General features: G+C 40.9%; 1 protein-coding gene across 46 annotated transcripts in view; it reads left to right on the forward strand.

Annotated features, from left to right (window-relative positions):
* The window catches only part of ZBTB20 (zinc finger and BTB domain containing 20), an 818830-nt gene extending 794990 nt beyond the window's left edge, over nucleotides 1–23840 (forward strand). For all 46 annotated transcript variants that reach the window (XM_084873935.1, XM_084873937.1, XM_084873945.1 and 43 more), the window contains one exon: nucleotides 810–23840. In XM_084873935.1, coding sequence (XP_084730061.1) covers nucleotides 810–1231 — 422 coding nt within the window. In that variant the 3' untranslated portion in view covers nucleotides 1232–23840. The remainder of the gene's footprint in view (nucleotides 1–809) is intronic.
* The last annotated feature ends 1506 nt before the right edge of the window (nucleotides 23841–25346 follow it).

Raw genomic sequence — 25346 nt, forward strand, 5'->3', positions numbered from 1 at the left:
AGGTAAGTAAGACTGTACCTCATAGGCACTGGAGGTCTGTCAGAGTGGTGGGCCATATTCTGGGGCCTGGATTGGAGCAGGACCATTTGAGAGCATCGTGTTGTTCACCACATACCCAGCCTCCACGCTGGGTGAGGCCTATCTGCAGTTCAGTGAAGTCAAGACAGGAGAGCCAATTAACTCTTAAGTTGTGTTTTAGGAAGCTTTCTGTCTAAATTAGATACCCTTGAACGTGTAGCTCTTCAGAATGACTTATTCCTATGTTGGCCAATATTTGCCAGACCTAACATCAAGGCATGAGCGTGTGTACTGAACAGAATACTGGGAATGGAGAGCTGAGCTACGTGTTTAGTTCCCAAAGATCGGAAAGAACCCCGTGTCTCCAAAGATCTTCCCTCTCTCTTAGTTCATATATTTTTTTATAACGTTAATGGGAAACGCATATAAAGCCCCTCATGATGACACTGAAAATGACCCCCTTAAAGTAGCCCTTCCTTTTCTCCACAGGATGGTCTTGGAAGACTGTTAGTGGGGAATGTCTTGTAGCTTTGCAAGAAAGCCATTTCTGACACAGGGAAACAGGAAACTCTAGATTTCCCTGGCATCACCTTAAAGCAAGGTTTCTCAGCCCACAAGAGGCCAGGAAGGACGGGATCTTTCCAATCAAGAGGGATCCATTCATAAATCAGACTGTTTTTTTTTAATTTTTGTTTTTGTTTTTATTTTCTGTTGTCTGTTTTTCTGTCTTTTTCTCCCTCCCTCGCTATGTCTCGCTCTGTCCTGCCTGCTGTCTCTTCCCACCTCCACAGGCGAGAAGCCACACCAATGCAGCATCTGTTGGCGCTCCTTCTCCTTAAAGGATTACCTGATCAAGCACATGGTGACACACACAGGAGTGAGGGCCTACCAGTGCAGCATCTGCAACAAGCGCTTCACCCAGAAGAGCTCGCTCAACGTGCACATGCGCCTCCACCGGGGGGAGAAGTCCTATGAGTGCTACATCTGCAAAAAGAAGTTCTCCCACAAGACCCTCCTGGAACGACACGTGGCCCTGCACAGTGCCAGTAACGGGACCCCTCCCACGGGCACGGCCCCGGGAGCCCGCGCTGGCCCCCCGGGGGTGGTGGCCTGCACGGAGGGGACCACTTACGTCTGCTCCGTCTGCCCAGCAAAGTTTGACCAAATCGAGCAGTTCAACGACCACATGAGGATGCATGTGTCTGACGGATAAGTAATATCTTTCTCTCTTTCTTATGAACAAAACAACAACAACAAAAAACAAACAACAAAAAAAAGCTATGGCACTAGAATTTAAGAAATGTTTTGGTTTCATTTTTACTTTCTTGTTTTTGTTTTTGTTTTGTTTCATTTTGTACTACATGAAGAACTGTTTTTTGCCTGCTGGTACATTACATTTCCGGAGGCTCGGGTGAAGAATAGTTTTCCCGGCCTCCCTCGGATGGTGGCCTTAAGGCCTGGTAGTGCTTCAAGGGGTCCACTGGTTGGATCTCTAGCTACTGGCCTCTAAATACAACCCTTCTTTACAAAAAAAAAAAAAAAAAAAAAATCTTTTAAAAAAAATGTTAAAAAAAAAATTTTTTTTTCACTTGTGAAGAGCACTACAAAAATATATACCGAAATCTAAAAGGCCGACTGTCTTTAAGTACACCGCTTGCAGTGTTTCAGTGGACATTTTCACAATTCTGGCCACTTGGACTTCACAGTAACCAGTTAAAACTGTGGAATATCACTTCTGGTTGAAAACCCAGAGGAAAGGCCCTGCTGTTTTCCACCTACCACGTTGTCTGATTTCATAAAAGGGCTGTGGAGGTGGGAAGGGGCAGTGGGATGGGTGATGTGGGAAAGGGGAATGGCAGGCTTCTCCCCCAGATTCCGCTTGGGCCCACACACCCCGGCCCACCTCCTCCATGCCCCCCCTTTCAGCAGAAGCCAGGAAGATTTGGACAAGCATCAAGCAACAGTGGCTATCGTATTTATTCAGTGTCTTTGCTGAGCCACAGCCTCAGCACAATCAAGAGGGACTTTCATGAAAGGCAGGAATGCAGATAAAACAAAGATATCAAAGGTTTGCGCCTATGTTTCTAGGTACAAGAGAAGGATTATTTCCAACAATCTTTGCAAAAACAAAAAAAACAAAAAAAAAAGTGTCAGGATATATTCTTGTGGAAGAGAAAGAGAAATGGAGGGTGGGGGAATAATAAAAAGTTCTTGAGGCTTTTTTAATTCAAAATTTTATAGAGGGGCAAAAGTGACGTTTACCAGATAGAATGCTGATTTTTTTAATATATTTACAACAGTATTTGTGTAAAAAAACAAACAAAAATGAGATTGTTAAAAGTAATTTTTTTTTTCCATTTTGGTTTTGCATACACTGCCACCAATCCCTTCTCTTTTATTTTATTTCACACACATATATATTTTTTTTGGTAAGTCAAGACTGTTAAGGTTAGCGATACTGCTTCCAGATAGAAAGAATAAAAGGCAATTAAAGTTATATTTGAAAGAGAGGAAGGATATTTTCTTCATATTTTTTTTAATTTTTCTTAATTTTTATTATTGTAAGTGTTGCCTGGGTTGATGAGGGCCTCTGTGGCCGCCCATCCCTGCTGTAATTTGAACTGCTGCTTTGTATTTTGATATGTAGTTCTTTGACTTTTAGCAAGCTTAGGTTGCTCCACTGAATTTTTTTTTCAAGTGATCCACTTAGAATTCTGTTCTTTTTCATGGGAGGGACTTTTAGAATTCTGTTCTTTTTCATGGGAAGGACTTTAACTTTCAGAAACAGATTTCTTGGCTCTCTAAAAGTTCATTGAGATTGAATGATTCTAGAATTTCCAGAGACTTTACTGTTTTCTTTGATGAAACACTAGTAGATTAGAGGTCTTGACAAATGGCTTCTTTCCCTTTGTGGTCAGCCTGGGGGAGGAGCTCACAGAACTCCCTGTAGCTCCTCTCCCTTCACATCCTACAGAGACCAGTGAGAGCAGAGCCTGCGACAGAGCAGGAAGCCTTGATGCCAAAATTACTTTCTTCCTTTCAGATGTTACCTTCTGACTGTTTCCACTGTGGTTGAGGGAGAAGTAAGATGATCGTTCTCTACCTGATTCATTAACCCTTGCTTTTTGGAAAGGTTTTCAAGAAAGTAGCACACTTCCCAGATGCCAATATCCATCATTCAAAGGCCACCAATCCATTGCATCGTCCTAGGTGCCACTCTCTCTTCCTAATTGGGGTTTCTCTCTTAAGTCCTGATCAAGGTATTATAACAGAGATTTTTCTATCTATAGACAGTGTCCTTCAAGGGATTCCAACCCAACTGTAGGAATTCTTATACCTAACAAAAATGCCAAAGGTGATTACATTGCTGGGCATATTTTTAACACACTTAAGGGGGAAATTAGAACTTTAAACAAAGCAGAAACACCAAAATAGAATTGTAAAAGAGAAAAAAAATAGATTATTTTAGTTTCAAAATTAGTTTGCATTTAACCGATTTTTCTTTTAGCAACTCATTTTCAAAACCTGTGCAGCAAAGGAGAAGTCTTCCAAGGGAAATAGCTCTGTAATGACTGAATTGGTTTTACCCATATGTTTTAGACTTTTGGTTAAATGAGATCTTTTCCATAAGTTCTTGGTGATGTTTAATAGGGTTAGTGCAGCTGGAGTATATGTGAGTGTGCTTTGTTCCTGTGTCCTTCATTCAGTAAATGTTTTGCTAGAAGTTTTAATGTAGACTTGGATGGTTGATGGTTACATATCACCATCATGATTTCTAAGAGGAGTACTTCCAAGAACTGTGTGTCCAAATTGACCTGTTTTAAAAGTTAGTAGAAAACAGATTTTAAAATAAGAAAAAGTCTATTTTTCTCTTGAAAACTTGGCTTTTTAGAAGAGTAATGTGTAAGATTCTCATATTTCCACTTAAAACCAACAGGGGGAGCATTAGTTAACTAACCATGTCACGGAATTGTTTTCATATTTTGAAAACAAGTCATTCAACCCACAAAATAAGAAAGAAAAATTTGACATTAAGAAAAATTGTTTAATCCAGAGGGAAATGACATACTGCTCTGTATACGTTATAAACAAAAGCCAAAAGCCCCATTAAAATGTTTTTAATTATTTGACAATTGCTTTTAAAATAGTGTCCTTATTTATTTAAACCTTAGCAAAATAGACAGAATTCATAATACCTCCAGAAAAGTTGAATTTGGATGCCATTATGAGCCACAGATTTAGCTATCTGCTTCTCAAATTCAAAGGAGACCCATTTGCCTTAATACTAATTTGCCATGTAAAAAGCTAAGCAATTGGGTTATAATCCACCGATAGTTATAGAACACGTAGGGAGAAAATTCCAGTTGGGCTTGAACACCTAATATTCATTACTTTCCTTCAAAGGAAGTATGTCTTTTTTTTTTTTTTTTTAAACAATGTCAGAGTATCCCTAAAGAATTTTTGGTGAGGTGATGTCATTAGGACAGTATGGACCATCCAGGTTTGCATAGCAGAAGACTTTCTCTGCTTGATATCATGTGTGTCTATTCCTTTTAAACATCTCACAGCCAAAAGTCATTGACAGATTGTTCTCTGGAGAGAGGAAGAGGCTGGGCTGGAGGGGACAGTCTAATCTGGAGGAGCAGTGAGCTTGCTGTGGAGCCATTGCCATGCGTTCTGGTCTCTGAAAGGGCTGCTTTTCAAACTGACCTGCATTTTAGAAAGTAAGCCATTCATACCTCTTTCAAAAGGATAGAGATGTGTCTAGTTCGTCAACCTTTACTTTCAAATCACAAACACCTAAGAAATAGGGAAACATATTTTGCTTTGAGAATAGAGGATGAACTTGAATTCTTTTATTTTGTGACTTCAAATCCAACAATCTTCTTGCATTTAGAACTTCATGCTAGGATGCTATAAGTGCTAAGAATTTTTTTTTTTCAGTAGCCAGGGGAAAATAAATAGATAAAAAGGAAGCAAATGTTCCAGATTTAACACCTCTTAGGATAAGTATGGGATGAGTACAAGCACTGGTATGGAAAATAATATTTCTTAGCTATTTATGGTTTTAAAACTGGGTCAGCTGAACAAGAGTAAGAAAAATGTCAAAAAGGAATATGTTTCCCAAAGTATTTAGATACAGTTTAAGAAGAATAAAATTTACAGGTACTAAAAATTTGATAGCATCTCTGCATAGTGGACAGTTTCCCCCTGTTAAATGCCAATATTTTGATCCCCAAGACCCCAAATGTGTAGAATATAGCCCTAAAAAGGAAGGAATTGGAACACTTGGAACTAATTGAGAAATATGCCAGGCCAAAACAACAAACAAACAAAAAACCTGAGATAAAACTATATCAAAATGTGTTTTACTATATGTTTTAATTGAGTTATAAATTTTAGCTCCTCATAAGACTTTCTCTTCCCCAAATTTACAATGCTCTGAATCTGTTTGTGACTTGAGAAACTGGTGGATAGTTTCCTGCTTATGTTTCAGCTGCAGATCATCCTTTCTTCCTGGGCCTCTTGGAGCTCATGATAGCTCCTGGTCTGAGAAAGAATGACTTGGATTTGCTTTGTTTAGGAGTCATAGAGATTTTATTTTATATCATCCCAATATTCTACAAGGACCAAGAAAACCCTTTCCCAGTCTGTGAACAGCTAGAGTTTGGGCATTCTGATGTGAACAGAGTAAAGGTTCCGTCTGGGTGATTTGTTTCACATTATCCTAATGGCTTGAGCTACATGTACTAGTACTTTCATCCTTCAAGCACACCAACAGCATGTGCCCAGCTTATGCCCCAAATCAGTGTTTCCCCTCAGCACATAAGTTCAAAATGAGGTGTGCTCCTTACAAATCCCTCAGATCCCCAAGAGAACATAATAAAGGTTCATGTTGCTTCCTAGTTGTGGCTCCCATAATGCTCCCGACACCTGTTGCCCTTAGGAAAGGGGGCAATGAAATAGATCCGGCCTGGCTTCACACTAGACATGCCCATTCGGGAACCTTCCTCTGTTGTTATAGATGTTATTTAATGAGTTGGGCCTGAGAGCAAAGGCTATGTGAGTCTACAGCAAAGGTATTAGATAACCCATCTGCCTCTGCTACAGCCAGCGTGCTGCTGCAGCAAAAAGAAACACAACGTAGGTGCAACGTAAGAGCAGACACAACCTGAGATGCCCTCGGGATTGAGGAGAATGGGAGAGTGCCCTTTCTGTTGTGACATGACTCTTAAAAGAAATCTCCTGAAAGAATTCTTTAATTTAGGAATGAGTTGAAGTCCTGGGTAATGGAAGCCTAGGGAAGAGAACAAAAGGATTGCAAAGTGTATTCAGCACCCAATAATACAAAACCAAAAACATCCAATCACAACACGAGGAAGTTTGGCAAGAGGTATTTAGAGAAATCTCTGGGCCTTTCCAAGGGTAGGGTCAAAGCCTTTCTTTTGAGTGATTTCTGGCTCTGAGAAACCTCTTTATTTACTAGAAAAGAACTTTATTTAAATGACTGATTTTGTCCCCCAGAAAAGAAATTTAAAAAAAGAAAAATAGGACACTGAAGACAGAACCATGTGACATGGTGACAAACAAAAAGAAGGGCACACTAGCATTTCAATAGACTCTACTCCATAGAAAAAGCTAAGCAACCCAATCCCTCAGTCTGCAGTGCCTGAGGAGAGTGCTTGAGTCGCCGACCAGACCACCGGGTTTCTGGGGCTACACACAACTTCCCAGCTGGGATGGCGACAACTCTCTCTGTTTTCACGAAGAAAAGGGCTGTGTTCTCTTAGGTGCCCAGGAAATATTACATGGAATAAATTTTCAAAAGCAATCTCTATCCTGGTACTTAGGCTGCATATGAAGGCAGAAAAGGGACACATTTGTGTTCCTTGCTTTAGAGAAAGAATATCTTCATATCCCCAAGGGCTCTCTGTAGAGCTGCCAGTTCTGAACCAGCTTAAGCCTCCCCAGGAGGAGAAGCTGTGATGACCCAGTAAACATAGACCGTGGAAATTACTAACCAAAGCATCATTTCTAGCACTAGGTATTAAGAGGATCAGCCGGACCAAAATACTCCAAAGATTTCTCTAAGCCTCTGGATACTTTTTCTCCTTGGACACTAAATCCATAGTGGTCAGTGGTGTGCATTAACAGATCCCAGAAAATGGCACAGGTTCTTTTTCAGAACCAGGTTGAAACCAGAAACATCATCTTTTCACACCACTGACTGAAACACCTGGATTCCAGGGTCTCTTCGGGCCCAGCCTCCTGTTCCATAAAAACTGAATACTTTCAGACCAAAATCTAATCTGAAGTGACCTCAGCTGAGGTATTTTTCACTAAAAGCCACTTGTAGTAAAGAATAATTGCCTTAAATCAGAAAGCCCAGGGGAGAGGACAGAAGAGAGAAATTGGAAGGGTGCGGAGACATGGACTGTTCTTGGTTTTTAGTAGTTGCATTATCACAAAAATGAGCCCTATTTCTGACTGGAAACTATGTTTGGGGGAAGGCAACAAACTTGTCCGAACTGACTACTCCCAGGAAGTGGCTATTTCCTATCCTATTTCTGTGACATAGATCTGGGCCAGGTGTGAAATAGACATCATATTATCTAACTAGTGAATTGCCTAAGACAGGATCACAAGTGTCTAGAATTCCATTTTTAATCATTTTCTTAACGGAGAACAATCTCAACAAAATATTTCTTTCCTCTTTTTTTCTCGGTTTTAGTGAGCATCTGGTTTATCTGACTGTTCTTTGTTAAATGCAAACCCACAACTTTCAAGTCTTCAATGAAGGAGCCTAATCTGAGATCATATGGAAAATCTAGCCACAACCATGGGAGTCCTGGGTTTCGAAATACCTAATTAGGGTGCAAAAAGTCCCTACTAGCCCTCGTTCAAATTCGGAGGTTTTCTTCATTCAAAATGCCTCAATGAGATCCTAATACACCCAAGATACAAAAAAAAAAAAAAAAAAAAAAAAATTTTTTACCTCATAGTCGACATCTGTTTCTACTACTGTTGCAACAGAAGTTTGTTACTGCCCAGCAAAATCAGTGCAATTTATATGTAGATTCTAGTAATGAAAGGGACTTAACCCAACCAGCATGTCAGCTGCTGTCCAAAATGTGCAAATAAGTGTACATTATGCATGTACACACCACCCAGCATGGGATGCTCTCTGCACAGAAGCGTTCCAAATTCATATTCCCTGACGACAAGATGGGTTCTGGAACTTCTAGTCAATCAAGAGTCTCAATGTCTGCTTCTGCTCTCTCGCCTTAATCGGGTGTATCAGTGCCGTTCGCTGTCTGTGTGAGGCTTTGGGGCGTTCTGCAGGAGCCCCACCCGTCAGTCATTTCTAGGACCCCCTTCCCTGAAAACTTGAAGGTACTTGTGTGGAGCAGGGGTTCGCTTAACCACCTCTGCACTTCTGTGGGATTTACTGACGTGTGTGTGAGCGTGTGTATATCTGTAGTCTGGGAGAGTGTACGTGACTCCCATGGAGCACACACAGCAGCAGGTCCTGTGCACAGATATTCAGTTGCTTCTCCCCACCGTCGCGCTCCAGACTTGTGGCTCCCTTCCCAGGAAGCAGTCACCTGCCCACTCTGTTGCTTTTTGTAGCGTTTCAGAATTGGGAGAAACAAGGCAGCTTGTTGGATCCACAGCAAACCCACAGTGACAGGCTGTTTTCCTCCAGAAGAAGGTGGGACAGAAGCGCTCCGCTGGTGAGGAGACTGGAGGGGGTGGCCGTCTGGGGCGCCTGCCCAGTCTGGGAGGAAGGGGCACAGGCCACGCAGGCAAGGCCCACGCACGTCTGGGCCTCAGCCTTTCCAGGCTTTTCCTCTCTGCAACCCAGTGTGTGCACACAAACACCCAGCCACTCAAAGTTTTACTCCCAAACTAAAGCTTCCTAATCCTCTCTGCATCTGCAGAACACCATCAACTGTGTCTCCTGACACCAGAGTGGCCTTTGCCGACGTCTTTCCAGGAGTGGCTTGTTTACCATGCCTAGCAAACCAATGGACTCTCGGGGGAATACTTTTTGGTAATCGCTTAGAATCGATGGCTCTTGCCTGTCTCAGACATTCAAGTGGGCGCTGTTCTGAGTGAATGGGCCTGGCTCTCGGAGCTGACTTTGAAGGTGGCCTGGAAACAGATTCAATGTCCTTACTCCCATGTCCTTCTTTTATAGGTCGTTTGTTCTTTTTTTATGACATGTAGATTATTTCTGCTAATTTACAGAATTCAGAGGACATTTTCTTTCCTCTTCTATTTTGGTGACTTTCCCCTCCCCCGTTAAGTAAGGCTACTACTTACAGTTGCAATTTTTTCCTTGTTACTATTTTTTAAATGTATATTGTCTTTCTATATTCAAAATAAGTCTGTGACTATAACCATAGGTATTTCTTTTTACTGGAAAAAAAAGGTGTTGTTTTTTTTTTTTTTTTTAATTAACAGTACTAGTGACTTTGTGGAAGAATATGAGTTACTTTTAAAGTATGCTTACTTAAGTACAGTACACTACATTGCAGTATTTCTGAAAGCTAGAACATACACATTATATATAACAACTCTATATTGAAATATATATTACATTATATTCATTTTAACTTTTGAATCTGCCTATGATCATGAGTTGATCGAAATATTATTTCTTTGCATTTATCACCCATCACCAACCTGCCGCAGTTAATCTGGTGCATTTCATAATAATCATTACTGCTCTAGTTTGCTTTTTATATTATCAGCTTCAGTATTGTCTTTACAGGGTTTTAGGATTTTTTTTAAGCTCAGACTTAGCAAATGTAGGAAAGTGAAAACTTTTTGTAAAAAAAAATTTTTTTTGGTGTGGCTGATACAAAGAGGTTCACAGTGTAAGTGATCTTGTTTCGCTGACCCTCTCAATATCTAAAGAACAAAAGAAAGTGCATATGAATGTATCTGTGATTTTCCCCTCTAGGACTGTCACTGACTGTATTTGCTTTTAAAAATATGACCAAGCACCTGCTTACCCTCCATGTGACCTGACCAACAATTACAGGCTGCTTTTCAAAGGGCTGCTCATCTGAGAAGCATCCGGCAGTGAAATGCCTAGTTTTTCCAGCTCTATTTCAAACATTGATTTTTAAGATTGGTTCTGTACTGACAGCTTCCTGTTTTCAGTATGCTTACCATTGTTTTAACTAGTCTTTAATGCTTCCCTGGAGGCAGCTTGGCAGTAAAATATTCATTTCCCTAGGAGATTTAAAAAAATAAAATAAAACCAGAGTTTGAGGAACTTTTCATGACAGAGGCTAACATAAGTAGAATTTGAAAAGTTTCGCACAATTTTTTTAGTCTGCAGAATCAATAAAATAAATGGTGGCTCTTGGGTACCTGGCCCTCATGTCTGTTGAGATGGGAACTTGGTTCCTTCTAATGTGACCAGGCCATTGTGGGAACTTCAGAAATCAGGCATCCTGTCTTCCTAGCAAGAAATATTGTCAAATATTATTTTCAGAAAAGGAGCTTTTTCAGCTTCCCTCAGCTATTTAAACCAATGCCTGGAAAACTTCACAGTTGGATAAACTTTACATCCATCCTGGGTGCCTGAAACCAGCCTCACTCTCTTCATTCTGTATTTAGGACAAAATAAAAACAGCTGTTCACAGTACTCAGCGTGAAAGCCCTTCCCACACTGGACCAATAGTAAGGCTTTTCTTATTTTCTTCAGTGTGAATAACGCCAATTTCTTCCTTTCATCTTCTCTGATACGTTTTTATTTTCAAATCCCATCCTGTTCTGCTGTGCCCCTCCAACAAGTTCGCCCCCACCTTTTTACCCAGGCTCCCCTCCATGTCCTCTGCTTCTGAAGCCTGCTATCATTAAGGAACTACCTACTCTAACCACTTTGTAGGGCCAACATTGAGTTTAATAGCAAAATTATTCATCGGCCTCTCCACATTTTTCAACTAAATATATTTCTGCTAGGCAAACATAATTGTAAATTAAGAGGGAAGCTGCTCCTTTTCCAATGATCACATAATACCCAAATTACATCAACTTTATTTTCCTCACCCTTTCTCTTTATTTCTTGGTTCTCTTTAAGACTGCTTTAAATTACCTCTTCATGTTAGTACCACCCCAGGAACTCTATAATTAGGACCCCTGCGTGCCCATTTCCCTTCCTTGCCCCAACCCCATTGTGAATGTCCTTTAAGCTGTAGGTGTTTAAAGAGCATTGACGTAAGCTCATTTACTTGAGACTGGCAGGCAGAATGAGGCAAGTCTACACTGTACCTTCTCATTCTAAAAGTTATCAATATTCTTTGGAGAGTGGGAGGACCTGACTCACAGTTTTAAATGTCATCTGCACTAGCTGAGGTCATTAATTCCTCTCACCTTCACATTTGGCCTAAGATAAAGAGAAAAATATTTTCTGGTGTGTTTTTTTTCTTTTCTTTAAATACCACAGTGTTCAAATTCCTGATATGAATAGACTATCTCTGAGGGAGGGGGGAAAAATGTTAACTATTTTATTACCTGCCAAGTGTCATATTACCAGATATTAGATTTACAGAAATAGAGCAAAAGGGGTGACATTTCAAAGTAATTTTGGCAACTGCTCAAGCCTTAAATTAGCTCTTCTAAAACAAGTAAAGCCACTGCCATTCAAACACATTGTAGGAGACAATCAGGAAGAACTTTTGTCATTTGTTATCTTTTGGAGAAACATAATTATTAATTTATTTAGAATTACTAAGAAATTAAAAGATCCAAAAAGTTTCCACAGTATTTTGCAACCAGCTATTTTAAACATAAATTTAATATATGTTTAAATAAAATAAGGCTGACTAGATACTTGAAGGACCATGTAATACACACCCCAGTTCCCAAACAGTCACTGTATAATTGGGTCATCGTACTACATCTCATTTCAGTGAGCTACAATTGCCTGCTCGCTGGAGCATTGCCCACAGGACCGATGCTGTTCGGGGTCTGCCCCGGTACAGGATGTTTAGAACGCAATCTTACAGCAGCTCCAACACAGTGTTTCCTGACTCCCAGTCCAACACTTCCCATGATGCTACATTGCCTCTCCGCTCTAATGAAGACAAATTCTGTGACATTTAAAGTGTTGCCTGGTTTTTAGTGCACAGGGGTGTGCATTCATTCCTGTTTTACCCATTGACAAACAGAGTCAACATTTAATATTAGAAATGGAGTCTTAATTGGACTTGAGGTTTACCTCAGCATTTTTCTTAAACCAGTATGTAGCATCAGCTCACACCACAGAGAGCAATGCAATAATGAGAAGATTCAAAAGCTTCCCAAGTCGCATATCTAGTAGGAAACCAACCTTTCCTTAAAGCCAGGCTGTATGGAGCTTAGGACCGTGATCATCTCTTGGCATGTTTCCCAACAGGTCCTCTCTTCTCTGCTCTTGTCCATTTTAACCCCTGCATCTTTTTTTTAAGTACTCTGCATCTAAAGTGCTCATCTCCCCAAGCACTGGCTATTAGCAGCCTAAACACTGTCATGTAAAGTACAGTGTGGAGTAGGAGGGGACCTGGTTCTGATGGGTGTCAGGTGGTCCAAGTAATGAGAAAGATTTCTCCAGGAGGCCTTCTTGGCATCATTCCTTCTACTCCCTCAAGAAGAGTTCCAACCCTGACACCGGGGTTTCTCATCACAATCTGCATTGGTCTAGAGCCGTGGTCAGCAAGCTCAGTAGTCAGCAAATATCAACAGTACAACGATTGCAGTTTCTTTTTGAGAGCCAAATTTTTTAAACTTAAACTTTTTCTAATGCCACCTTCAAAATAGACTCACCCAGGCCGTGGTATTTTGTGGAAGAGCCACACTCAAGGGGCCAAAGAGACACATGTGGCTCGAGAGCCGCAGTTTGCCGACCTTGAGTCTAGAGTAATTTCCAAATTCTGTTTCATATTCTAGAGACTCCAGGGTGTGGATTTCTTACTGCTAAGAGCCTCCTGCTTTTCTAAGCTGACCCCTGCCAGGAGCACCAATAGCCTTCACAGTATCTACTGCAGCAAAATCATGGTCAGAAATATTACAAAATGTATTTGGGAGGATAGGAAGGGATTTCTTTCTATCTTCCCCCATTAAAAGCTTGCTTCCTTCCCCAAATCCCACCACAATGCGTTTCAGAAAGTCTGCATTTCATTTTACAGGTCTGTAGTTTTAGTATTTACCAGTATAGCTTAGGAAATGTTCTGAGATTGAGGCTGGTAGCAAACCAGTTTATTTTCTGCACTGGACTTTAGGGCACGTGTGACAGGTGCAATTCCTTCAAAGAAAGTGAAACTAACATAGTCAAGCCAAGGGATGATACTTTTACACATTAAAACAGTTGTCTGCTATCTATAAACCTTGATTGAAGCATAATTATTATTATTATTTTTTTTTTAGAAACCTGAAACTGGAGGGATGTGTATTTTCATAAAGCTTGTTTGTTAATTTAATTGTTTCCCTTTATTTCTTTCTTCTCAAGATTATAAAGGATGTTTGATTCTTTAACTTGGTGGCATAGGCAGCAGTCGGATACCTGCGGGCCCTGCCACCTCCTTTGCCTCTAAGAATGAAAAGCCTTCCATCTGCCAGTGAGGAGTCTTTCTCATGAAAACCTTCTCTTCCTTTTCTAGTAGCACTTGAGAGTCTTGTGAGAGAAATTGTCTCTGCATCTTGAGAATAGAATAGTTAAAACGATTCCCTGAGAAAGAAACCCCATTTAGCCTAAACTGATAGGTCTTGGGCCAAAGAATAGGAGTTGATTGCAGGTGAAAGTCATGTATTTTACACTACAAATCCTTATTGTCCCCTCAAATCTTAGAAATGCAGCTGGGAATAAGTTAATTTAATGAAAATTCTCGTTGGGTATTTCTTATCGCTATCTAGTGATGAATACCCAGGAGAGGAAAAGAAACAGAAAGGGTGCTCTTAGAAAGCTAAAACCCATTGATCTATGGATTTCTAAAATTGTTCAGATTTCTTTTCTGCTCATTTCAAATGTGTATGTGCTCCGGAGGTCTTCAATGGAGAAACATCCTCTTCTCCACTGTTTCTCGTCTCCCCACCCGGTGCTGGGGGTGGCGACCACAAGGAGCTGGGCTGCAGGACCCATACCTCACCACCCAGACCCACGCTGCACAAGGAGAAGCCAAACTGGAAACTTCTTTTAAAAAGGTTAATTGTAGTATTTCATTTGAAAGCAACCTGCTTATAACTCAATCCAATTTACAGATAGCCTGACAGCCTTTGTATAACCTGCCTTTTGTGTTATAATTTGCATTCTTAACTCTTTAAAATAATCGCAATTAAGTGAACAGAGGAAAAGCAAGAGGGAAACAGGACAATGTGATGAGACAAACCTGAGACAGCGCTGGATCCCAAAGCTGGTTCTCAGGGTCACCAGAAAGTTAGCACCACCCACCCTTTGCCAATCTGGCCCATCTCTCACCATTACAGTCCCAAGACTTAGTAAGATGCCCTCACTTCTTTGTCATTTAAGTCGTAATACTATCAAACCCCTCTGGAGACATTGGAGACACCTGTGACTGCTCTGAGATCTAACCTGCTCTTGAGGGCATATGCAGAGAGAGGACTGAAAATAATGGTTCAAATTTGGTTCCAGATTTAGACAGAGTCTAAAGCGCTCTGTGAGTGTGCCCTGCCAGGAGTTCCTAAGGCTGGTTACTCTGCTCCTGCTCCCCTTGGGACGAACTGATTTGGAACTGATGTGTCGCTTTGTAGGAGAAAATGGTCTAAGGCATTGTCAGCATGGACACCCCTTCCGGAGTCCCACTGATTTGAACCTCAGTTCGCCTGAGGGGCCTATTAAGATACAAATTAAGGCTAACTTTCCTGTATCTTAATATTAAATTTGTTCTTTGCACTATTGTTGAAAGAATTGTGCTCTTCAGAGTACATGAAAGCACAGTCAGTCAAAGGCAAACAAAGGCAAAGAGTTGATGGACTCGAGAAAATCTAACTTTATGTTTTAAAGTAATTTGAGTGTATTGAACCCACTATGCCAAATACCCTTGCTTCTATAATCTATTCTGAACTACATGGTGATTCTCCTGAGACTTCCAGCCGCATATGTAGGTACGAGCAGACAAGCAGATTTGCATTCAGAGAGTTTGGAGCCCGACAAACTGAAAGGCTTATTCCTGAGGATTATCAAATGCCAAGCATTTCTCCAGAATCACTCAATACTGTCATATCCCAAATTAATGCCAGACTAATACCAAGCGAGAAGTACGCCCCAATTAGATATTCTACTATGAATGTTTTTTCTTACAGAATAATACAATAAGAGGTACAATGCAGACTCTTAATAATTCACTTTTATATTTAGTAGCTAGACTTTTTGTGTGAGTGTGTCATTGACCTATTTGTATAAATTTTCAACCTATCATGCTGAGAGGGGCCTTGAGAATTTTTGTGTATGTGCATTTAGCTCTGTATTTTGTGTGTATTCAGAAAAAATAGTGAGTATTCAGAAAAAATAAGAGAAGAATGAGGCGAGGGAGATGGTGGTCAGTAAGTGTGTGTTCCCCGCGTCCCTGTTTCTGAAGTTAGGCACCGCTGTCTGCAGCCCTTGAAGAGTAGCTGATTGCACTATTCAGAAACAAGCGCTCATCGCTGTTAAATTTAGGAACCTGTTTTGAGAGACAGGAAAGCTTTACGTTTTCCTATACCCACTCCCTTTAGCATCAGAGCCATTTGACATGATGAAAACCTTTCAATAAAAACCACTACTGACCTTTGCATTAAATAGTTATTTCCCTCTTCTAAATACTAGCCTGGTTTCCACTCCCCAATTACCCTTTGTTTCCTGCTGATTGGCTTAACATTTTGCAGAATAATACATAGGTGCATGTGAATTGTTTCTCTCCCTTGAGCTGAAACAAACAGGGACAACAAAAGAGATGACTCACCGAAGTGTGAGGCAGAGACTGAATTTCCCACTTTGTGGCACTGGTAACCTTTGTAGAGCTGTGTAGGGTTGAGCTTGGGTTTGTAATAGGGCTTTTTTTTTTTTTTTTTTTTTTTTTGCACTAAATATGACTGCACTGCATTGCACTACTGAAATGTATTTACTTGTGCTGGGAGAGAGTGTGTGAGGTATGACAAAAAAAGAAACAAGTTACGAAACTAGAAGCATCGTAAAAATAGAGGGTTATTTCCATCATGCTTGGTGGTAGCAGGGTTGGTGAAAATCTGTACAGTCTGCCAATCCTTAATCAGGCTTAGAAACTGCCATGTGGATAGGATCTGTTTTCATATCCTAAGGAAGTTGGATTAGTGGAGTAAACTTAGGATGTTTAAGGAGAAGTTTGGCCAATGTCATCTCCAACTAAGCTTTCAGTAAGAGTTGCAATGGTAAGGAAGCCAACCGAGGTGCTGTGAGCGCCCTTGCTCTGCCCTGCACCTCTGAGGCCCGTGCCCATGCACATTTCCCTGCCACAGAGGGCAGTGTCCCCCTTTCAAAAGCCACACTGCCGTTTCCATATTAGAGATGTATTTTCAGCCGGAGCTTGCTTTTCCATCCGTGGGTGAAACCCAGATCAGGCTAACCAAAGAAGGAGGCCATGGGTGTGGTGACAGTGAGGGAACAGTGCAATAACCACTGAGAACCGTGAGGTGAAAGGCTTCTTTTGAAACATGCTGGTCCACTTTGACACTGGAGGAGGGGTTGGAGGGCAAAACAGAACCTACTTTCTAACTGCTCTGTCGCAGAATGTCCTTTATTAAGCAGAAGACCTTAACAGTGCCTAAAAGTTTTGTTTTGAAGTTATTGGCGGGGGGTGAGGGAGGGGGGTTCAATTTTTAATTGGAACTTCTTTTATTGCCTTGTTTAATATTAGATGGAATTAGAGTTTATGGCTCTGTAGTGTCTATTAATAGAAGAATCTCACACCACAGGCAATATTGAAGATGCTGAAGGCTTCCCAGATCCAAAGTGACAGCTGTGAAGGTTCTGGTTCAGTGAGAAAGGATGACAACCCATCTAAATGGCTAATGCTGGATTTCTCTGAACACTATCCTGTAAAGGGATATTATTTGGGATACTCTCTGTCCTAAGGTTACCACAGTGACACCCATCTCTCTCTCCTCCTTAGGATCCATCCAAGTCTACTATTCCAAGATTTAAAAAAATATTTAAGGAAGCTGTCAGCCTTGCTAGTCAGAAAAAAACTCTATTTAGAGCTTTCAGAACCAACATAACCAAACCCTTAAGCACTTAAAGCATTATTTCCATTTTAAATAAGAATCTCTAAATTCACAGTGCTTTACAGGTACTTAGAGATGTGTGCTGGGTAGGTACCAAAAGGACATTGACTGCAGCAAACCAAAGTGACAGAAAGAAATAATTGACCTTTTAAAATAGATTCACATTGACTGACCTAGGATACTTCTCTGGAGGCTTTGGGAAAACACCTTCTTCCTTGACACTCACACACCCACTGCAGCTTTGTCACCAAAGATTTTAATCTCTAGAGCCTGACTTCCTCTCTCCCAGACAAAAGTAATACAAGGAGCTCAAGAGATACGCCTTGGTGGTCAAGGGATGACACTGCGGTTTTCACTCTTCACAGTGGTATTTACAGACTTGTTCTCAGAGGAGCTGCTGAACTATCTTTAAGACTTAGGGTTAGGCCAGAGGTTTCAGAAATAGGAAAATACTTAACAGCAGTACCTGACACTGTAAACTAGTCTTTATATGAGTCATGACTGGAGACTGATGGAGAGAAAGAAATTTCCATGGAAGAGAGTGAGCTCAATCATTTCAGAACCAAGCAAGGGTCATTGGTAAAATGTGGGGTCACATGGACACAGCAGATCCAACAACAGTGGCCAGTGGGGCGTATGGGGGTCAGATAGCGGGGCAATGAATTAGAGTATTGAAAAAGCCACAGGCTGGGCTTCACCGTGGTTGCCAGAGTGGTTGAAAATGTCCAGGCCCATGACAAGGGCCGTGCTTAGGCTGAGCTGTTGTGATAGTGCCTTTCTTGTTGCAGCGAGTGAGTACCATGTCAATAGTTTGTTCAGTTACACTTTTCTGGATCATTGCTCCCGTCCTTGAGTCTTTGGAGGAGGTCTGAATGGATAGTGTTCAGTTGGGATGAAGGGATAGGATATTGCTCCTGGAATGCTGTCATTTGATGATATTTGCACTAGATTCTAAACTCTAAACTGGAGCAACTGAATGAGAAAAAAACCAAGGGTGGTTTGAATGCAAAGAAACCAAAAGCAGTATTTTCTGACTGATGCCATTTCTTTGTCTTCTTCCTTTTTTTCTGAAAGAAAAACTTCATACTTGTTGATTACCGAGCTCAACTCTTACCAGTTCTTTTCCTTCATATTCTTTTTGCTACACTGGAACCTCAGTGTGCATTTATCATCCGGTGGGAATGGTCACTGCAGCTTTGCATCTCTCCTCTGCCTCCTCAAGGCCTGGGCCATGGGGGTGGGGATCCTTCAGAGCCACCTAGCCCTTTGGAAGGCCAGAAAGCATAGGTATCATATTGAGAGCTGAGATGACAGACATTTGCTCAGAGGACATTGGGCCTGTAGCTCATCCTAAAGGATGCTCAGAAAGAGAAAGAAAACAATGTGTTGAAGAAAACTAGAGGTGGAGGTGGAGGTGGTACCCAAAGTTAGCCTATTGCAACTCTCTCTTCTCTTTCCCATCTCACCGTCATGTGCTCTCTACCGGAATTATGTTTCATCTCATGTATTTTATGTTTCCAAAAGAATTACTTGGTTCCTTGGTTTCTCTATCACTGAGCTGGGAACTCCTCCAAAATTAAAAACAGGTACCATTAGCTGCTCCCCTGTGGCCTACCAGTTTCTCAGATGCTGTCCACCTGGTCTTGGCCAGTCAGCTAAGATAACATGGAAGCTCTGGCTGGTTCAACCACCTGTCCACTTTATTTTTGTTTTGTTTCCATTTCCGTTTGAATTTTGAGAGGTCCTATGGAAAGGTGGAAATCATGGGGAAGGTTTGGAGGCTGCAATTCTAGGGCATAGCTTGTTAGGAGTTCATGATCCAAAATATATCTTTCTATATTTTCAGTTTAATTGGTTTCCCTGATTATAATTTCTATTATATTTGTGGTTATTTTTATAAGGCTAGAGTACATTTGCTATGTCTATTTGAGTGCTTTTTTTCTATTTCCCCCATATGGATGCAGTACCAACCTGTTCATGAAATACCTTTTTATTATATTATTAATATGTAATTCTACTGTAGACCAAAAATATAAAAACAAATTTGCCCATTTTAAAGATATAAAGAACTAGTGAGTTAAAGATTAAGAATTGAAGGAAAAGACAGAAGAGCAGTGGTTAACTTTGTTGAGTTAGAAATCTAAGAGTAGCCTTACCTATTTTTTAACCAGTGCTTGCTAATCATATCATAGTTGAGATTATATAGTCTTGGCTCCTTCATTCTTATGTTCTATAATTCTTATTTGTCTGTTTGTTTTTCTTTTTATATAATTGAGGTTGCACATCATGCTATTTTTGGAAATGCCTGATTTTATTATATTGTACTTTTATCAGTCATTTTCTTTAGAAGGATGAGGGGAAAGTTTTATTTCTTCTTTTAATTTAAAATTTGTTTAATGCACTGGAAATAAAATTGGACATATTTCACTGTTTTAAAAAATCAGAAACAAAGCAAAACAAACCACAAAGAAAAAACCAGCAATCTAATAAGCAGCAGCAGGAGGGTGGGGAAGCTATGAAAAAAAAAAAAAATCAAATTATACACACAGTGAATACACATACAAAATGAGAAATACCACACAAAAGAGAAATACCATCAAAATAAGAAAAATACATCATTTAAGCTACCTTGCTGAAAATATAAAAGAAACCCCAGGTTCAATGGGGATAGGGAAAACAGAGCATTCCTTTGAGGTCTGAGATCTTTTCATTGTTCCAATTAATACCCAACCAGGTGAATGTAGGAGAGGCAACTATGGAAGAAGTCACCCAGCCTTCCTCATACCACTGGAGCTCTTCGTCACCTGTGTCCCATGCTCGAGCTCCATTTTGAGAAAGAGAAAACAAAGACATAATATGGTTGAGAAAGTGGCTTGTACAGAGGTATGTGTACCATACATGTGGGGATAGAGCTTAGTCCTCTGCCCACGTACTACCTCACGTGATTCTTTTCTCCGTGAGGATTTACAGCGGATAGATCGGCAACATGGGAGACTGTAAATGACTCGTAGGACATCAGCTATTGCTAAACAATCTCTTGATCTGGCTTCTCCAGCAGTCCCAGGTACCAGCAGAGCCAGTTCACCCGTACATGTGCACAGTAGTGGAAAGGCAGAGATAGTTTTCCTAGCCAACTGGCTGGACCATTTGTTCAATGTTTGCTGGGTTTTTCTGGTTTTGTTTTGTTTTAGAGTAGGGGTGGAGTGGATGTAACTTTACAATCCTAATACAGTAATTGTTTTGCATCTTCCATGTTTTATGCAAAAACAGACATTTAAATCAATAAACAATTGTGCCCTAGACTGAAAGTTAATGTTTAGGAAAGGAAAAAAAAAATTGTTGGAATTTTTTCTACATTTTTTTGTGAAGAATCTTTTTGGGAAAGGAAGGATACATATTTTTGTTGTGTAATATTTTCTATTTTTGAATGCATTTTATTGGTACAAGACTGTTTTTTTGGTGAAGACATTATTTAAAAAAAAAAAAGAAAAAAAACTAATCGAAAAGTTTGCCCTTAAGGATATGCTGCAGTTTTGAGGTTAAAAAAAAATAACTGATTCAAGATGCGTGTTAAAAGTTGGGATTATATTGTTGTTTTTTGTAATTGTTACAAGAAGAAGTTTGTACCCACTGCTGTTTATTTTGTTTCAGATAAGTAAGTAAAGGGATTGTTCTTGTTTTATTCTTTTTTTAGAGAAAAAAAAAAGCTATTTATGAAATGTCAAAAACACTGGACTGTGAGTTTAAGTGTGGAAGCATTTACCACCCTGTGTCTTCGACCAATTGTGGGAACCCTTTTCTCTTCCCCCCGCCTTAGCCATGCCAAATGAGAAAAAAATATAACACCAGTCAGATCAAAGCCTCTGAAGCCCTGCTTTAACTTTTATGGTTTGAATATGTCGGAAAACCAAAGTTAAATTTGTTTCTGAAATCCCACTGTCCGTAGCCCTTTTTGTGTGATGCAGCCAGCTGCCTCTGCCTCGCGGTCTTGGACCAGGGCCTTCTTCAGGCCTGGAGCCAGCTCTGACGCCCAGAGAGGCACAAAGGTGGTGAGCCTGCGAGCTGAGGTCTCATGAAGCAAATGTGAATGGGACTTCAGCCTCTCAGTGGGCAACCAGCTTTCCGTCCTGGGGCCAGGCTACCGAGAGCACACTGTGAGGAGGAGCCTCTAGCCTGTCAGACCCTCTCCTGTTACCATCCCTCTCCGCTCTCCGCTCTCCACTCTCCGGAGTGGCTTTGCCTTTGCAGCGCCCACATTCTTCTGATGGGCTGGGAGCAGAGGGGTTCCGCTGAAAGGAGAGGCTCTGGGTGCTGGAAGGTGGAAGGAGGTTCTGTGGGCCCATCCTTCTGCTCACTCTGAGAGTGGAGAGGCAGCGGGCCCTGCGGCTGTTCAATAGCTTTTCCATATTTTTTCAACATTGAAAAAATAATTTTTAAAAACTGTGATTTTTTTTTTTTTAATCATTTGGCTGGAGGGAAGGGAAAAGGGGAACACCCAAAGTGGTAACATGATTAACTGGAGATATGTAACTGGGGGCACTTTCTAGACCAAGACAAATGAATTCCATTCTGGACCTTAAAGCAGCCAAAATCTTGAGACTGTCCATGACAGAAAGCTGAAGAGAGGCCTCCTTTCCCCCTTTCTCCTTTCTCCTCTGTCTCAGAACCCCCTTTCCTCTGTCTCCTTCCCCAGCTTCCTCGGGATGACTGCCCCAGCAGCCCCAGACTCCTATGTCGTGTGTCTGCACTTGAGTTCACACACACACACACACACACACACACACACACACACACTTGAACTTGCAAAATGCCACTTTTCTGGGACCGAATAAAATCATGTGCCTTCATTTTTTCCTTTTATAGGTAGATGAATCTCTTCCTTTTTTATAGTATTTAAAAACAATTAGGGGAGGTTGAAGTGTTAGTGGAGAACTCGGGCATGATCTGAGAAGTCATTTTTTTTTAGCACATTCCCCCTAAGCATTGATCGCAAACATGTTCACGAGGCTCTTTGGACGTTGAGAACGTGACATAACTAGATCCCTGGCAGCCCAAACTGATCTCAGAGCAGTTCCTGAAGATTCCATTTCATGGACTTCTTTGATTTTTATCAAAACTGAGGTGAGCAATGGCAAGCAGCCTTGTTCTCCCGACCTGGTGCTTTTGTGTGTGGCGTGGGGAGGGCGTGGGGGGCATGGGTGTGTCTGGACAAAGGGTGCATTCCTACAGATCTCTGGTGCTGAGGGGCCTCGAGCCCCTTTCAGAGACCGCATTTGACACATTTAAGTCACACAAAGGAGTGGTATCACATGCAATATTTTAACGGAACCATGGGAGAGGCTCTTTGAAATGGGTTTTTGCATCTTTTGTAACATTTTGATTTCTCTGGTGCCTTATTCCTTCTCAGTGCTGGCACTCACATACCCACAGGGAACTGACAGGAAGTCAGCCTTGGGAGTGGGGACGCATGGGCAATGCTTGAACGTGCGTGCGGGCACACGGGGAGGCTGGTGTCAGTGGGTGGGCAGGGGACTCCATGGCGTCCTCAGCTGGAGCCACGCAGGAACTGCACAAATCCGTACAAAGTTAATTCTGGCCGTGAACATCCCGCAGACTCATCCTTCCTCATCTGAGCTTTCCTTCCTTCTCCCTCTTCTGTCTCCGCCTTCTCCTAACGGTGCTGCTGCTGCTGCTAAGGTGCCCAGAGTCCAGAATGCCCAGTAATCACTCAGGCTCAAGCCTGGCACTGCCACATCAGCCCCTGGCACGACCAAACCCAGGTTTCTCTTGCTCGGGGCTGAGAACTGTCAGATTTTTCTCATCAAAAAATGTTTTCCAAGGAATCAGCGAATTACAGTTATTCTGCATTGAAAATGCACTTTAAAAAAATAAATGGAAGCTCCATCCTGTTTGAAATAGACAGAGGGAGCAGAGGAAAGATAAACATGTGCTAGTGTGGGAACCCAGTTCAGTTTATCTCCAGTTGAAACAATAGTCACTATATGATGTATAAATGTATACACACTTCCTGTATCTCCATATATACAGTGTATATATTATACATGTATAGGTGTGTATATGCGCACATATGCACACAACCAATCCAGATGCTCATCACAAATCCAGATGCAACACAAACAGCAGCAGAGGAAACAAGGTTGGACTCTTGCAACAGATCACAAAAAATAAAAATAGCTCTTCGCAAGGACTTTGGTCATGTCTGTATGTTCACAAGGAATGGATTGTAACAAAGAAAAAAAGGAACAGTGTTAGTGGAAGAGGAAAAATGGGCGAGACCATCTTGATCCAATGGGAATGCAGTAATGTTCTGTACCATTTCATCCGTTACTTCTTTTAGTCATATTGATTTGATTTCCGTTTTTTGGCTATTAAATGCATTTTTAAGCTCAAGTGACCCACAACAAACTGAGTAAATCAACTACAGTGAAAGCCCTTTTCAATGGAAGATGTCAGAAATCTCAAAACCGTTGGCCTGGCTCAGAACTACCACGTGCAAACCAGTACTCGCAATGTTTGAAATAAAAACTGAAAAGAAAAAAAAAAAGAAAAAACTTTTTTGAAGCACCTTACTGTGGCCATCCATTCAAGGAGTGGGTGCCACTTTTTTCTTTGAGCACCTTATTGATGTGTTTTGCTATCTGCTGTCTTTCTGTTACCTGTTGGCTGAATGGCTAGCTGTTAACGCCCACCTGTGCCCAGATGGGACGTCTGGGCAGGGGTGTTCTCAATGAAGTTTACTGTGGTGACTGCTGAAAGGTGAACCCATTTCCTGATGTTCCCGCCACGGTGTTGTGATAAGGTTCTAAGAGACCCTGTTTCCTGCACAGAAATGTTTCTTATCACATTGTATCTTCATATGGAAAGGAATATGGTCCCTTTTTCGCAATTGCTACTGTACACATGTCGCGCGCGCACGCACGCCCGCGTGCTTACACACACACACACACGCATAAACATATCCATTCATCCAAGTGGTATTCTCCATGTCTGTGTGGGTGTCACTGTTTATGCAGTTTCTATTTCCCAGTGAATTTTGAGGGGAGGGCAACTTTGTAAACCAGATTGTCTTTTCAGACTGAAGACCTGGGAATTGGGGAAGAGTTTGGAAAGAGGGAAAACCCAGGAAGAAGAGAGCTTTACATTAGAATGACTTCCCAAGAGGAACTGGGTCTCAGTGACTGCAGAGACACTAGCCTCCTATCTTTGCAGGTGGGCATGGAACACTGCTTGTACCAATCCATGTACCGTACAAACCCATGGATACACAAACACACATCCATCCATCCGTATAGACGTGGTGTGGGATGAGCAGGTCAATAGTTTTGAGAGGGAGTTTGTTCCTTTTTTTTTTTTTCATTATACTCTTAAATTGTTGTCAGTTATCAAACAAACAGAAAAATTGTTTTCAAAAACCTTGCATACGCCTTTTCTATCAAGTGCTTTAAAATATAGACTAAATACACACATCCTGCCAGTTTTTCTTACAGTGACAGTATCCTTACCTGCCATTTAATATTAGCCTCGTATTTTTCTCACGTATATTTACCTGTGACTTGTATTTGTTATTTAAACAGGAAAAAAAATTCAAAAAAAGAAAAATTAACTGTAGCGCTTCATTATACTATTATATTATTATTGTGACATTTTGGAATACTGTGAAGTTTTATCTCTTGCATATACTTTATACGGAAGTATTACGCCTTAAAAATACGAAAATAAATTTTACAAGGTTTCTGTTTTGTGTGGAAGAGTAATTGATGTTGCTAAGAATGATGTTTGTTTTTTGGGGTTTTTGTTGTTTTTTTTAAATGTTACCAGCACTTTTTTTGTAAGTTTCACTTTCCGAGGTATTGTACAAGTTCACACTGTTTGTGAAGTTTGAATATGAAGGAATAATTAAAAAAAAAACAAAAAAAAACAAACTCTTCTCTTGGTTTCCTATTGTGTCTTCTTTCTATTGTGACAGTTATTCTGTTTTAGGCAGTTCTCCACATTCATTTATCTATTGTGAACTAGGTCTAGAGATTATCCAAATAAGAATTACCACAAAAAGGTCA

This window comes from Pipistrellus hanaki, assembly GCF_964339955.1.
Source record: "Pipistrellus hanaki genome assembly, chromosome: 2".
In the NCBI taxonomy this organism is placed as follows: domain Eukaryota; kingdom Metazoa; phylum Chordata; class Mammalia; order Chiroptera; family Vespertilionidae; genus Pipistrellus; species Pipistrellus hanaki.